General features: G+C 49.0%; 6 protein-coding genes across 6 annotated transcripts; 5 read left to right on the forward strand and 1 right to left on the reverse strand.

The window, feature by feature from the left end:
• Positions 1-1812: 1812 nt before the first annotated feature.
• BDV38DRAFT_282820 (uncharacterized protein) lies at positions 1813-3332 on the forward strand (the record flags this gene model as incomplete). The annotated part of the gene is made up of 6 exons (XM_032059886.1): positions 1813-2243; positions 2302-2381; positions 2444-2672; positions 2738-2818; positions 2871-2930; positions 2990-3332. 6 exons carry the CDS (start codon positions 1813-1815, stop codon positions 3330-3332), a joined length of 1224 nt encoding a protein of 407 aa, XP_031913635.1.
• Positions 3333-4009: 677 nt separating this feature from the next.
• On the forward strand, positions 4010-7265 carry BDV38DRAFT_246388 (uncharacterized protein). Its single transcript, XM_032054547.1, has one exon. It carries the CDS (start codon positions 4377-4379, stop codon positions 7146-7148), a length of 2772 nt encoding a protein of 923 aa, XP_031913636.1. The 5' UTR covers positions 4010-4376; the 3' UTR covers positions 7149-7265.
• Positions 7266-7840: 575 nt separating this feature from the next.
• BDV38DRAFT_282822 (uncharacterized protein) lies at positions 7841-10716 on the forward strand (the record flags this gene model as incomplete). The annotated part of the gene is made up of 3 exons (XM_032059887.1): positions 7841-8218; positions 8293-10179; positions 10234-10716. The coding sequence occupies 3 exons, from the start codon at positions 7841-7843 to the stop codon at positions 10714-10716; spliced, it is 2748 nt and encodes a 915-aa protein (XP_031913637.1).
• A 462-nt stretch (positions 10717-11178) lies between these two features.
• BDV38DRAFT_84845 (mRNA splicing protein SMD1) lies at positions 11179-11996 on the forward strand. Its single transcript, XM_032064031.1, has 3 exons — positions 11179-11305; positions 11396-11445; positions 11550-11996. The coding sequence occupies exons 1-3, from the start codon at positions 11292-11294 to the stop codon at positions 11858-11860; spliced, it is 375 nt and encodes a 124-aa protein (XP_031913638.1). The 5' UTR covers positions 11179-11291; the 3' UTR covers positions 11861-11996.
• A 478-nt stretch (positions 11997-12474) lies between these two features.
• BDV38DRAFT_246396 (S-adenosylmethionine-dependent methyltransferase) lies at positions 12475-13472 on the reverse strand. Its single transcript, XM_032054548.1, has one exon. It carries the CDS (start codon positions 13326-13328, stop codon positions 12507-12509), a length of 822 nt encoding a protein of 273 aa, XP_031913639.1. The 5' UTR covers positions 13329-13472; the 3' UTR covers positions 12475-12506.
• A 174-nt stretch (positions 13473-13646) lies between these two features.
• BDV38DRAFT_246397 (succinate dehydrogenase assembly factor 3) lies at positions 13647-14958 on the forward strand. Its single transcript, XM_032054549.1, has 3 exons — positions 13647-13899; positions 13984-14083; positions 14170-14958. The coding sequence occupies exons 1-3, from the start codon at positions 13681-13683 to the stop codon at positions 14253-14255; spliced, it is 405 nt and encodes a 134-aa protein (XP_031913640.1). The 5' UTR covers positions 13647-13680; the 3' UTR covers positions 14256-14958.
• Positions 14959-14973: the final 15 nt, after the last annotated feature.

Consider the following 14973-nt stretch of genomic DNA (forward strand, 5'->3'; position numbering starts at 1 on the left):
TTTTTTTTTTCGCTTTCAAAAGTCGTCTATCATGCACACACGAGAGCGGGTACAGTTAATATTGGTAGGTTGAGGAATGGATCTCCATTCCAGGGGCTTTTGGTTGATTGTTAGTACTCGTCGTGACTTGATCCTAGATATGAATTGAGCCCATGCACCACCCGTTAATGTTAATTACCTCAGGGAAGGGTCCTTCCCCCCCTCCCCAAAACCTGAACCACCCATGACTGCTTATCGCCATGTGGTCCCTGGGTCTTGATCTCAAGCACCCGCTCTCCCTATCATGACGATCCTAAGCCCAGAACCTGGCTCCACGTATGCCAGCCGGCGCCCGTTTCCTCCTGGTCCAGTAGTACCCGCCCTAAGTTAGACGCTTAGTTCCAAAGTACGAATCGGCTACGTGCTAACTAGCCACCCTGGCCCCCAATTTAATAAGCAATAGCTGGCCAAAGAGAGACAGGAAAAAAACGGGCACACTACACATGGCGTCCGTTAGCTCCTTGGGGCTGAAAAACCATTTGCGTTTCCCCAATGCCGGGGGCCAGGAGCTTACCTCCCCCGGTCCCTTACGACAGATCCAGCAGCTTGTTCTTGTTCTTGTTTCTCACCATGCGCTTCACCCAGGATCCGCCGTAGCCCTGGGTCCATCGAAAATTCGTAGGCATTTCCAATTGCCTACCCAGCACGTATCTATTCCGAGTAGACACCAGGCATGGTAGGGTGGAGCTAGACGGGAAGATGCGGTTCCCCGAACAGCCTACCTTTTTGGTTGTTTCTTGAGAATGTCGGAAATCGTTGTGCAGAACTATTCTGGATTGAGTATCCCGAGTTAGATCTTTGACCCCGTAGTTGAACGCTTGATGACATAGGAGGGAAATGGGGGGTGGAAGTTGACACAGCAATTTCATCAACAATGAACCTTACCCCATTTGTGTGGACCTTTTTCTTTCCCTTTTTCCCTTTTTTTTCTTTGGTTTGTATTTTGTTCCCACTTGCTCTGACCTGCTTCCTCTCCCTTCCAAGGCTGCACGTGCGTCCAAGAAGAGAACCAAAGTCCAGGGAGAAGAAGAAACATCAAAACAAAACAAAACAAAACAAAAAAAAAAAAAAAGGAAAGGAAACACAAGGGGCAGCCAGTCAGTCAAACGGCAAGATCATCGACGTTGGCTTGCGTTTTAGGACAAAGTCTGACAGGCCTTACTTAGGCAAGTGGCAGTGTGAATCATGCTAACTAAAAAGTATTAGAAATTAATTCTAGGCAAATCAAAAAAATCGAAAATAATAGACAAATGGGATAATAAACGATCACCTTAAAAGTAAAACCGGACTTACCATAAGCTGAGCTGTAGACTAAGTACTAAACCAGAACGAACTGAACTATCTTTGGTTTTCCCCCCCAGGCGAATCTGCTTATTCGCTTACCCTCGTCCGTTTTTCTCCATTTGTTGACCCTAGGATGTTTAAATAGTCGCCGTTGCTCGGTTTCCTAGGGATGGCTTCATTGGTTTCCGTATAATTTTGCATTATTTTTGCCAACAGGGTTCAGTTGTTGGATTTCGACATTACCGCCGTGGTTGTCAAAAGGATTCAGTCTGCGCTTGTCATCTTTCTATACTGTAGGTCCAGTGATCTTTCCCCTCGCCGTTCCCTCCTTCACTGTCCCCTTCTCCCACTTATATGATCACCTTACATGTATGAAGTCTCGGGATTTTTACTGTTCTCTCCCTCTTCGTTAAATTTGTACTGTGTCCGTCTAAATTCAATACCATTCCCATTGTCTGTCTTGCTAAATCAGTGTACTATACCTCTCAAATGTCCTCCATAACACTGGAAACATATCACTTACCTGACATTTCTTATCATGATCGCAGACACCTGGCTAGCTCTCCACTGCGGAGTCTGAGGGGCACGTCAGAGTCATCCGTATCTTCATTCGGACTTCATCCGTCGACTTGGATTGAGCCTTTACAGCCGCGGAATACTAGCCCGCCGAGTACCTCGGGCTCGTATTGGGGTCTACAGAGCCCAAGTGCACCATCCGGCCTCAGGATCTCTCAAGGACAAGACTCAGCAACCAGATCCAGTAGCAGCTCAAGCTCCTCCTCGTCGTTTGAAGCCATTCCGGTCATTTTTGGTACTCCGCTAGCCTGTGAATCCAACTATTTAAGGCCAGAGTACGAAGATCAACCGCCCTCTGGTCTATCCAAGCAGATCCGAGAGGACATCTCGATAGAAAATTCACTGTATGTTGGCCATGGTCTGCACCGAGAGCATCTATTAACAAGAACTTTTATGACAAAGTCCACCGTGCTTTGAGTCATCTATCCAAGCACAGCTGAAGACCGACTTGATGGCAAGTATGGCAGATAATAACACACACAGTACGATACCTAAAACGGTCTATCCATGCAGGCCCATGACATTTCGAACTAACTTCATCTAGGTTATGGCTGGCAAAGCCGGCCATCACATCCTCTTCATCCTTCCTCGATGGCGATGGACCAACAACCGTTTCCCCAACCACAGACTCTCCCACCATCGACTGGATATCATGTCGGATATCATACTCCGCAGGCCACAACACAAGGGTTTTATCAGCCCGGAATTCCCGCACCTCAGTATCTTTGCTCGCCACATCCAGGTCTGCTCCAGAGCCGACAGCATCCCCGAAGGTAGGCCCTCTCCTTACAACCACGGCTCGTGGGACCAAAAGTTACTGACTTGCAGCATTGTATAGTTCGTCCATTCCATATTCCTTTCCCAACAGCCACATTGCAGGCAGCCCTCCAACAATAGCGGAACAATCGTTCACTTCATCGTAAGCTTTCCAGGGTATCTAGAAGCAGCTCACGACACTAACTAGCTTCTAGACCTCCCTCTTACCTAGTTAATCATCAAGAATATTATTATTCCCACGCTCCTTCACTGTCGTCAGTCACACCCCCACACGCTTCCGCTCGAACTTGTATACTGACAATCAAAGTTCCAGGTCAAATCCAAGCTCTTTAGCAGTGAGCCCTCAGTCACAACATATAATGACACCAGGAACAGTATACTCGTCTCCCGATACAGCACCGGCAGGCTCAGACCCTGAACAGCAAGTCCGTGTCATCAGCTTTCGGCCGAAACCGCAATGTTGGGATCATGGATGCAACGGCCGTGAATTTTCAACATTTAGCAATTTGCTGCGTCATCAAAGGGAAAAGTCAGGCGTGGTTGCCAAAGCAGAATGCCCCAGCTGTGGTGCCGTATTTACGCGAACAACAGCTCGAAACATTCATGTCTCCCAAGGGAAATGTAAAGGTGGAGGGAGGGAAACGTCAAGCGAGTGATGATTGCGCCCGTGACGGAGTGGATTCTCCATCGAATCCCAGCGACCTACTTCTACAATAATACTGTTCAACTCGGAGCACCACGTTGCCATTTTCAAAGTCACTGTCAAATGACTGCAGCGAAGCAAGCTCGTCCCTGGGTACCCTTCCAGGAGCGGAGTTCGGCGCCATGGCGAGCCTAGAACAGGGAACGAATTTTCGAATCCTTCTCATGACAAGGATTTAGCGAGTCTGCACGAGAAATATAGACAGCTCTGCATTTTTATCTATATGCATGGTGGAGTAAGGGTACACTAAATTGACAGATATAGCGGTATATACCTTGTACATACTTTCTTCTCGGGCCAAGCCTACACTATACAATTCCAAAGCATAGCCGCGGACCATCTACGCGCTCAAAGATCTCATCTAATATTTCGGTTTTGATACGTGCAGGACCTAAGTACTGCCTTTGATAGCCAAATTCTTTGTTAATGCATATTTCTCGCTGGAAGGAAGAGAAAGGGCCGTATTTGCAGATCAAGGACAGCATGTTCTCGACAGAAGCTGGCATCATGCCTTAGGCGCGTAACCACCACGTGGCCCCTCACATGCTTACATCACGCGTCACCTGACCGGAACATGTCATGCAGTACAAGACGATGGGATGCCTTAATTCCTCAGGGAACACCAAGTGAGTCACTGTATGCTCTCCACCATGTCGCCGGCGTCCTTTTAAGTGTCAACTGCCTATGTTTGTATGACTTTCCAGGACCTTCTCTTTGGAAGGACTTGTCTAGCTTCCGGTCAATTGCGCCCACAACTACATCTCTAGCAGCAATATTTTGAGACCCCAAGATGACTCGATTATCAATAGCATTCTACAACCTATGTAAAGTATCCCAAGCTTGCTGGCACTTACACTGTTTATTGCCCCCTCGCATACCTCGGTCTAGCCTGGTACCTATCTGAGTCATTATCTGTTCAACCGCTCGCCTCATCACGCTGTTCCGATTCAGAACCACGGGCTGCTTTTGATATACTTTGCCTTGAAGAGCCTGAAGTATGGCGTCCATCTTTACGTACGATCCTGACCCTCCAAGGGTCTCTTCTCCGTGGTCCACCTCCGGATCCTCCACTCCGCAGGTAGCTGGGACAGGGGGCCGTACTGTGACTCGGAATCAGTCCGCTACCAATCTGGATCGTCCAGATCCCAATGTCTTGTCTGACTATGGCATTACGAAGCTAGAGCCGGAGCCGCAAGAAGGACCAACTGAGTACAAGCTGCATCTTCTTCTTCGAGCAAGGAGACTCTATACAGCTATGTCCACCGGCCATCTCGTTGGTGGTTCCTATCACTCCCGGTTGCCTTTGTCAACCTCGGTTCCAACATCTTCCAGTTATGAATCAGCCTCGAAACAATTCCAAGCTCGCTCTACCCAGAGCCGTCAGCAAAGATTGCAGCAATTGACAACTCAACTTCTGTGGCGCTTACAGCAGTCCTCGCCTTTTCATTCGTCCACCGCTGCCAATCTTGTGCTCCCCGTTCTCCCAGAGGCAGCATTGGAGCTTGGTATCCCTCAGAAACCGGCTCGCTTACTCCCTGGTCTTGAGGAGAGCCAGGGTGCTCTGTACGAGATCGGAGTTGCCGACGATGGCACTTTTGTCGGACTCACTTACGACGAGCTGGAAGAGAGTCTGTTGAATTTACAGGTGATGGCTGGTAGCCTTGGCTGCAAGGTCGAAATTCTTCGCCGGGTAATCGTTGGGAATTGCGAGTGGACCGAGGACACCTGTATGCCAAATGCTGAAGTTGGCAAAGCTCATGCGGAAGACCTTTGGGTTGCTGAAGCTTTAGTGAGTCCGGATTGGGATTATTACCGAATTGAATCTCCAAAGAATGGTTCCCACGAGGGCAAGTCGTCTTCGCTGGCGGCCAGACAAGGAGGACTGGAGGGCGATCACTCCAAAACGGAGCAAATACGCATTTCCATCACTGGCCCAACTACAGCTGGAAAATCGTCGCTTTTGGGCACACTGACCTCATCTGTCCTCGACAATGGAAGAGGCACCAGCAGACTTGGTTTACTCAAGCATCGGCATGAAATTTCTTCCGGAGTCACTAGCTCAGTTGCACATGAACTGATAGGGTATGCCGCCAATGGAGTGTCCGAGGATACCCTCGAGGTGGTCAATTATTCATCGGGCAATGTTGCAGCGTGGGACGATGTACATGCAGCCTCGGCACAGGGGCGTCTAGCATTTGTCTCTGACCTCCCGGGATCAGTTCGTTATCTAAAGTCTACGCTTCGGGGTCTAGTTAGCTGGGCCCCACACTATGTATTCCTGTGTATCCCGGCAAATTGTGACGATGAGGCCGTAATGGAGCCTCAGCCCGATTCCGCGGAGCAAACTACCGATATCAACTTGGCATTGTCGCACCTCGACCTCTGCAATAAGTTAGAGATCCCTACAATAGTGGTCATTACCAAGATGGACCTTGCGTCTCGCGCTAGCTTGAAACAAAATCTTACGAAAGTTCTATCGGCGTTGAAACTTTCCGGCAAAAAGCCCGCCATGCTGCCCGTACAACCTGGCAGTCCTGAGGCTTCACTAGACCTGCATCAGGTCGGACCAAAGGATAGTATGGAAATCAAGAAGCTGATCGCTACTACCGAAAATTGGTCTTCCACCGTTCCAATAATCCTTACAAGTGCCGTCGATGGCTCTGGAATAGGGAGGTTACATGCTTTGCTGGGAAATCTCCCAATCCCTGCAAGACCATCACTCCGAACCATTTCACCGTCGAAGGCACTACCACCACCGGCACTTCCTACAAACATTTTTGATGTTGACGAAGTGTTTGCCATCCCTCCGTCGAAAGTCTACTCAATGTCCGCGGAGCAGTCCTCAAAGGAGAACCACGGGGTGGTTCTCTGTGGCTTGGTCCGCTACGGATCAATTTCAATAGGTGACGAGCTGGTCATCGGACCTCTCCTTGACAACGCTCTACTGGAACATGGAGGTAGGGTTCGTTCAGAGCGGCGCTCAGACACCCAGCCCCAGTCTGAACCTTTTCGGAGTAGGCCATCATCGGGGGACTTTTCCACCTCGTTTGTCCAAGGATCCTTTCCGGGAAAGATACCCTATCCAACTCAAGCACACTGGCAGCGTGTCCGTGTAGTCAGTGTTCGGAACCTCCGATTGCCCGTCCGGAAGTTGGTTGAAGACCAAGTAGGCACAGTAGGCGTGGAGCCCCTCCCCAGTTCCCAAGACGAGCCACCTCCTCGGCTTGGCCGGGTTCGGAAAGGAATCATCCTGGCCAACTTTCCAGCACCGCCTGCCAACTCCATTCCCAAATCACTATTATTCCACACAGGCTTTGTCGCTAGCTTTGACTCTAGTCAGTTCGCTTCATCGCTATCCCCACCACTACTTCTGGGAGGGAATGCGATCGTATACATTGCCAACATTCGGTCCACTGTAAAAGTGACTTGTATGGCACTTGCGGATGATGAAGTCGTCTCTTCACCTCCATCGCCAACAGAACCTGAGTTCTTCAGCTTTGATAGCGATGCGAATGATCGCGATAAAAGTGACCAATCCGAACTCAACCATATGATTAGGTCTTCGGCCAATTCGAATGTTGGGGATGTCAAGATTACATGTTGCTTCGTGGCGTCGGTCGAATGGGTTGAAGTTGGGTCTCGCATACTTCTCATGCCAGGGGCATCGGCTGCTTTGGCTTCTGCACATGGCTCAGGCTTACCTTCCGGACTAGAGGGGTTTGTTGGTCGGGTTTGTGACGTGGTTTCCACCGCAGATTCCAGTAAATAATAGGATCCACTGCTAGCCATCAAAGTTGTCTGATGTAAGGAAGATCATGTAGTTACATGCTAGGACTTTTCTTTTCTTTTTATGTTATCCAATTCACACGCTGTTGTATGTTTTCCTGAATGCTTTGAATGTAGTTGTACTCGGTTAGGTACTATATTTGTAGAACTAAGCCACTGGCACGTGCGGTGTGGGGAAAGGTGACTGATCGGCCCAAGGCGGCGACCGTGCCGCTGTTAGTGTGACTTTAAATGACCTCAGGCTCACGGATGACCCCAAACTTGACCAACAAAGAAGTCGGCATTCCTTCCACAACCCACTAAATTTGCTCGACTCCCAACGATACTGTGCAATATATGAAGTTCTCCTGACCAGAACGGTTGTGGAACGATTTGTCCCTCATGGGTACTTCTGAAGTGTCTGAAACTTGACCGGATTTGATTGGATAGGCATCATTCTGTGGTACGAGCCATTTGGTGGTTCCCGCCGCCGCAACCTCGGCTCATTAATATTACCTACTTCGTTTTACCCCCGGATTTGACCCGCCAGATTCCGCATCAAACAATCAGGAGCAATCGCGACATAAGAAGGACGATCTTCGTACTGACACCGCTACATTCTCCTTCGCTTGTTTGTGTTGGCCTTGTAATGCCCCATAGATATCTGGAGTATCTGTGCGCAGTTACTAGTACGCAATGACCTCATCTGTCAATAACCTGGCAGAGGCCAGCAGCGCGTACGCGGGTTTTAGAATCAACACCGATTTAAATCAGCACTCGGATGACGACGATGAGTTTCTTTCAAGTGCGAGTACGACTTCTGAGGGGGTTCAAGAGCATCTCCTGGAGTACAAGCAACCTGCATTAGAATCTATGAATTGCCAACAGGGGACCCTGTGCGACCCCACAGCAATATCATCTTCGAACAGCTTGCGGGCTCAGGAAGTTGAGAGGTCCGGGGTGGAACCGGTAGAAAATAACTTCGTACGCGATGGCAAAGCTCTGGAGGTTAGCCGACGGCCTTTGCATTTGCTTGACCTACCCATGGATATATTGCAGGTAATCATTAAAGAAGTAAGCACGGGTCGACTTCCTTTTAGATCACCCTTTCCCTCTGTTGCTGATTATAGCCATCTTTAACGATATAGGTGACACATACCAACGACCTCACCTCGCTAGCTCTAACATGTTCCAGTCTGCATGCTTTAGCGATTCCTCAAATGTATTCTCGGTTTGATATCGTATGGCCAGAACCAATGTCACCGTCTGTCCATCCCACGGGTGTCGATGCTCTTTCTTACGGATTAGCAACATTAGTAATGGGCGAAGATGTTTTTCACGAGCTTCCTCCACCCCATCGTCCCGTTGCGCCCTGCCATCACTGCGGCTGTAGCGCCCAGCATGTTCAACACGGCCCCCGACTTGAGGCAGATGGCATACGGAGGATACGTCGAGGGAATCACTATGCGCAGTATACACGCAAATTTTCTGTGGGCAATGGGCCGCCAGAGTGTGTCCAAGAGTACTCTGTGACGAAAGAGACGGGCAAAATGCTGGGAACTCTGGTAGCGCTGGCAATCGCTCGCATGATAAACCTAGAGTCTTTCATTTGGGATATGCCGACTGGCGTTTTGCGGGACGTCTGGATAGCGCTGTCATCTCTAGCAGATCGACCGGGACATGACTGCCGTCTGGAACGTGTTTGGGTTCGTTGGCACGATAACTCCATGATACGCATAGTTCGGACACCATCAGACATGACACTACCGGGCATGCCGTCTCCCTTCATCTCTCCATCTGCTAGATCAACGCGTCTACAAAATTACGCCCATGTAGAGTATCCTACTCTTTCGATTTTACCCCCGCTGAAGAGCTTAAGCGTTCTCGATATAGATGAGTCATCATATATCGAGGAAATGGCTGTACTCATTGAGCGCTCACGAGGGCGCTTAAAAGAACTACGCATCGGGATTTCCTCGAGAGTCTACCAATACAATTGGTTAAAAGCATTAGGAGGCTGGTCTCCTGTACAACAAGACGCGTCCAACCCTGTGGTGTCCGGTTGGCCTAAAGTTGGCGGTGTACTCGGTGTCCTCCTGGGTAATCCCCACACTCAATTTCCCTTTGAACTAGCTGCCGATCAGCCTTCCTCGAAAGAAGTGCAACCGGGTCAGCATGGCAGTCACCAGGGGCTTAGCGGGACGGTTCCGCCAGCTGGGGATATTGCTAGTAACGGCACTTCTAATGGACATTCGACTACACAACTTCCGGATACGGCACCTCTAGAGCACTCTCCCAAAACCACCGGCGCTTCTAGGATAGATAGTGTGACATCTCCCCAAGTGACCGAGGAGCCATATCCCACCCAACCACCGAGACCTGGAGATCTACCAGAACCATCAAGCAAGCGTGTCGGCATCAACAAGCCCTTTGCATCCGCCTCAGCGACTAGCCCTAAGTCTGACAGATTGAAGTTGGAGGTCTTGGAACTAGAGCGCGTCTCTTTGTCCATCCCAGTCATGATGCACGCGATCGATTGGACCCGGATCACGACCCTGACAATCCTTCGCTGCGATGGTCATGAAAAGCTCTGGAGGGCGCTCCGTCGCCAGTTTTCTCCGTCCGCGGCACTGCGCGGTAGTCCAAAACCAGAAAATAAAGACATAAATAGCTCATCCTCGGAGTACTCTCTAAAGCTCAAGCATATTCACACAGATGCTGTATCCCCATACCTGTTACTCTTTATTAAGGATGCCATTGCGCCTAATACACTGGAGACCTTATTTTTACATGAAGCCCCGATGTACGACTCTATCGTTCATGTTGACGCTATCTATCGAAATGTGATCCGTAACCATCGAACAAGCTTGAAACACATCTTAGTTGATAGCACAGAGCGGTCACCTGGTGGAATCGAAATTAGCACTAATCGCTGGCGTAAGTGGATGTTCACCCGGGAAATGATCTCGTTCATTACTAGCGGCCGTATGCCGCGGCTGCGCGAACTATCGATGACGATGCATTCCAAGGACTGGGTAAATTTGTCTCTCTCAACACTGTGTGGTTAATCCCGTGCTAACTCTCTTCAGCACTACTTTCTCCAGAGGCTCCCTAATATGCCCCAGTTACGCGCCCTTCATATTCCTCACATCACCAATCCTATTCACCGAGACCCGAAGGAACTCGCATTACAGATCCTTGATATTATCACTATTCGCACCGAAGTTGGAATAAGCTACATTGGAATGATCAATAAGTGCTACGAAATCCTTGAGGGCAAGCGTGGTGAGAAAGACGATTTTGATGATGCGGACGACAGCCCCAGCGAAGGCTTTGTGCCAGGCAGTGATGACTGGGCACCGTCTGACACAGATGATGATGATTCGGATGACGGCGGCGCCGGGAGCGCCATAGAGTCAAACTCAGAACTCTCGTCAGACGACCACAGTTCGTCTGATGGATACGACTCCGATCTCGAGAGCAGCAAATCGCGCGTGGCTTTTCGGCTACGGGAAATTCTATTTTATGATGATAAGATCTCCATCTTCAAGGCACGACATGGAGTTCTATGACCTGCGAGCTTGTTTATTGTCACTGACTTGGTGTTGGGTGATTTCATTGGATTACTTCTTTTTCTTTCGCTTCCTCAGGATTCTTGTTTTCCTTGTGACCTTTGAGATACCATTTGATCGGACTGGGGCAGAGTAGAATTCATATTTCTGTCTATCTATTTGATGCTGGTGTGATGTTGCATGTTTCGGGTTATGAGAATGAACACTGCTGCATCACATGCTTCTCTCGCGTGTACGCTTGGTAGGCACATCAATAGAAGCTTTCATTTCTGGAATCTATTGCCCAAGGACTGCATTAAGTTACTATATTGTGTAGAACCTTCTTGTCAGCTTCTATGCATTGTATGACTAAGCTATGCGACAGTTAACTAGTTGCGAGTAACGTGAGAGTGGATGACTAAGCCTGAACCACCTCTGCAATCACCGCCGCAAGACAGCAATCGCAAGGCTTGAAGGTACATCTGGTCCCGCCCAACCCGCCAGTGTTCAGATATCAAGGCTGTATTAATACTCATATTAATACGAGCATTCTTTCTTCGACCTGATTTTTCGGCGTTTTGCGCGTAACCGTCACCATGAAGCTCGTCCGGTACGTTGCTCCAAGCTGTTGAAGAGCTGTTTCCACAAGCAATTCGCAACCGTAAGCTAGCCGACTGATACTGACATGGTTTGCTTCCAGGTTTTTGATGAAGTGCGCCAATGAGACGGTGACTATTGAGTTGAAGAATGGTCAGTCCGTCCCTGCCGCAGCTCTGGCAATCCCACCGATTACAGTCGCACACGTCCCGTCAGACGTCTTTTCTTTCCTGTCCTTTCTAACACTTCACCTCCAGGCACAATCCTCCATGGCACAATCACCTCGGTCTCCCCGCAGATGAACACCTCGCTGCGCACCGTCAAGATGACGCCCAAGGGCCGCGACCCTATCTCGCTCGACACCATCAACATCCGAGGCTCGACGATCCGCTACTACATTCTCCCGGACAGTCTGCCACTGGATACTCTCCTTGTCGACGACCAGCCGAAGCCTAAGAACAAGGCGCGCAAGGAAGCTGACCGCGGTGGTCGCGGTGGCGGCGGCGGCCGTGGTGGCCCTCGCGGCAGGGGCCGTGGACGCGGCCGGGGACGTGGACGTGGATTCTAAACGGGAACATAGACAATGGCTAGGAGTTCTTCTCTTCTTCCGATTTGATTCATTTTGGGTGATATCTGCGATGGTTTCATTTTTGCACCTCGAGGGTTCAGCTTCTATTATTCCTTTGTGCAATGGGCGGGAAAAAAGAGAGTTCTAATTCACCTTTTTTTTTTCTTTCTTTTTCATAAATTTTGTCGGATTCTGGTCGTATGCATCAGCGGCAGAGGGAGCGCTTGAAATCAGTGAGACTATCGGTCCTCAGATGCGGTTGTTTTTTGACATGATTGACAGACAGCCATACCTCGGGTCTCGTGCAAGCTCAAGGCATGATTAGGCTCTTGTCGCCGGGGGGAGAGTGGGTTTTATCACGCATGAACGAGGGAGCGAGATCATCGGACATTGCTGCAAGCTGATACGTGTTGATGGGAGGATCCATGGATTGACATCTAACAGAAGGATGGGTGGCATGGCCTGCCATACGACACTTGAAAACGATTTATCTCGCAGAAATATGATCAACCCTTGGAAAAGAATATGTGACGGATAACGTCCACCGGCCTGTAAAGCATCACTCAATCATCAGTCATATCGGTCATTAGTCTATATTGCTCTATTTTGATCTCCCTATATCCGTAGTCTAATCATCATCACCAGATCATGCCGTTTCCTTCCATATCCGAACAATAACCAACTTCTCCCACCCAGCCTGCTGGCCACTGTTCCCAACCGTCTCTGCCTGCCATCCATTCCCCCAAGCCCTTATCCTCTCCTTAACCTCCTGCGGCCGATTCTGCGCACAAAACAACACATATGCCACCCCACGGCCAGGAGCCAACAACCCCGGGATCTCATCCAACAACCGATCCGTTGTCTCCATCCCATCTCGGCCCCCGGCATACGTCAGCGACAAGAAGTACGAGTCGCGCTCGAACTTGGCAGACCTCGACATTCCCGTCTCGTCGACATCCTGTTCCGTAACGGAGGGTAACCGTGGCAGGTCCTCGCTGGGCACATACGGCGGATTGAACAGAAGGACATCCACGCTGCCTGGGCGAAGGGAGCTCCCTAGATCGGCCATGACCGAGGACAAATACACCGTCTTCGGACTGTTGGCTTCTTCTGATTCTGTATCCGTTTGGCGTTCTTTAATTGCTTTATTGGCTGTTTCGCGGGTCGCGATGCAGGCATTCCGATTCACATCTATTCCTAGAGGAAGGATATCGCGCCGTCCAAAGATCACTTGCGAATTGGCTGCTACGAAGCCGAGCACGACTCCCGAACCGGTTCCAATCTCAACGACAAGTGGGGATGCGGTGGATTGGTCCGGGGACGAGGGGGTAGCGTTGAAGCGCTGAGTGAGCCATGCTGACTCGGATGTGGAGGCAAGGGTGTCGAGGAAGAGGTAGGAGTCTTCGGAGGGTTCGTAAATGGTGTCGAAGGAGACGTGGGATGTGCACGGAGTGGGGAGCATTTTCATGTATTTCCCTTGTTATATCCACACACACACACCAGTTGGCATTGATCACCCAATATAGCCAGTTATGAATATCAAAACAGTCGTCAATAGAACACCAACATGCACCATGAAACAAATCGTAACAAATATACTAGTAGTGATACCCAATGATCCTAAATAAATGCAATAATTGAACTCCCGACAAGTTCAATCAGATAACCCGATAAAAAAAAGCCTAATCCCAGCCCTCCAATTGGCCAATCACTCTCCGCCTCCGCCGAACCGCGGCAATACAGTACATCATCATCATCATCAATCGACTCTCCTCTAAGCCAACACCGACACCAAGTCCCAATTACACCAAACCACCACAATGCGCGCCTTATCCCGCCTCTTAATGGCTACGCCCTCAACTATGGGCTCCAAATCTAGCCTCAGCGAAGCTCTCGCCCTCCTCCCTCCTCTCCAACTCTACCGTCGCATCCTCCGCGTCCACCGCAAGAAACTCGACCCCGAGATGCGCATCCTCGGCGACTCCTACCTGAAGAGCGAGTTTAGGGCTCATAGGAATGTGGAGAATCCGTTGCATATTGTATGCCTTTTTTTTAATTCTTTCTCTTGTTATGTATATACTGTGTGGGGTTACATGAAGCTAATATTGCTGGAATGAATATAGATCGGCTTCTTGACGGAGTGGCAATTATATGCCCAGAAGTTGGAGGGTGATACCTGGGTTGGGGAGAAGTTGGATAAGGATAAATTGGATAAGATGAGTGGTATGTTTCTTTGATTCCATTACTTTGTCATACTCGTTCTCGTTCTCTTTTGGGTGTATGTCAGGCTAACTATTAGTATTATACAGACCAGCAAATCGGCCAATTATACGAACTCATGAACGCTATCAAGAACACGGAGGGCGAGGGCGAGGGCGAGGGTGAGCAGAAATGAGTGAATGAGGTTGTTTCCATGATACTACTCTATGATTATCGAATTATCTTGTCCATTGCAGTCCCCCATGTTAGAGGGTATATTGGGATATGGTCCGACGCTGATAGACCATTCCCAACCCTTTCAGTGTCTTGGATAGGAAGGGCACCATGCTGGATATTATATGGTCCGGATAAGGACGTGCTAGACATGCAGTCAACGACACAGGGTCCTGGTGTATAATAGAATGTACTATATTATATTGTTGGCAGCATATACATACATATATCTATTCCCTCGATAAATAGAATCCATGTAAGGGTTACTATTACTGTATCTGGAACAGTACTAATATACAGTTACACATGCATAAATCATGCATTGGCATATGCATATATCAATAACATACAATCAACCAAAAATAAACCAAGAAATGAAAAATACATGCATCCGGCTATTCTTAAACCCCCACCAATCAACACCATATCCGGCTCACGCCCTTCCCAAAACAAAACAAGCACCATAAAAAAAATGGAATCAATGACTAATCATACGATAAGATCCAGTTAAACTTTTATATACCCCAGAAAAGCAATCTACAACATCCTTCAATTCCCCCAGAACTTATCCCAGAAACCCATCCTAGTAAATTCCCCCTCCCAACCCCCCAAACTACACAAGAACCAAAACCAAACCAAACAAGAAAACAAAATCAAAAAGAAACAAGGAAAGGAAAGCA

This window comes from Aspergillus pseudotamarii, assembly GCF_009193445.1.
Source record: "Aspergillus pseudotamarii strain CBS 117625 unplaced genomic scaffold BDV38scaffold_26, whole genome shotgun sequence".
Lineage (NCBI taxonomy): Eukaryota > Fungi > Ascomycota > Eurotiomycetes > Eurotiales > Aspergillaceae > Aspergillus > Aspergillus pseudotamarii.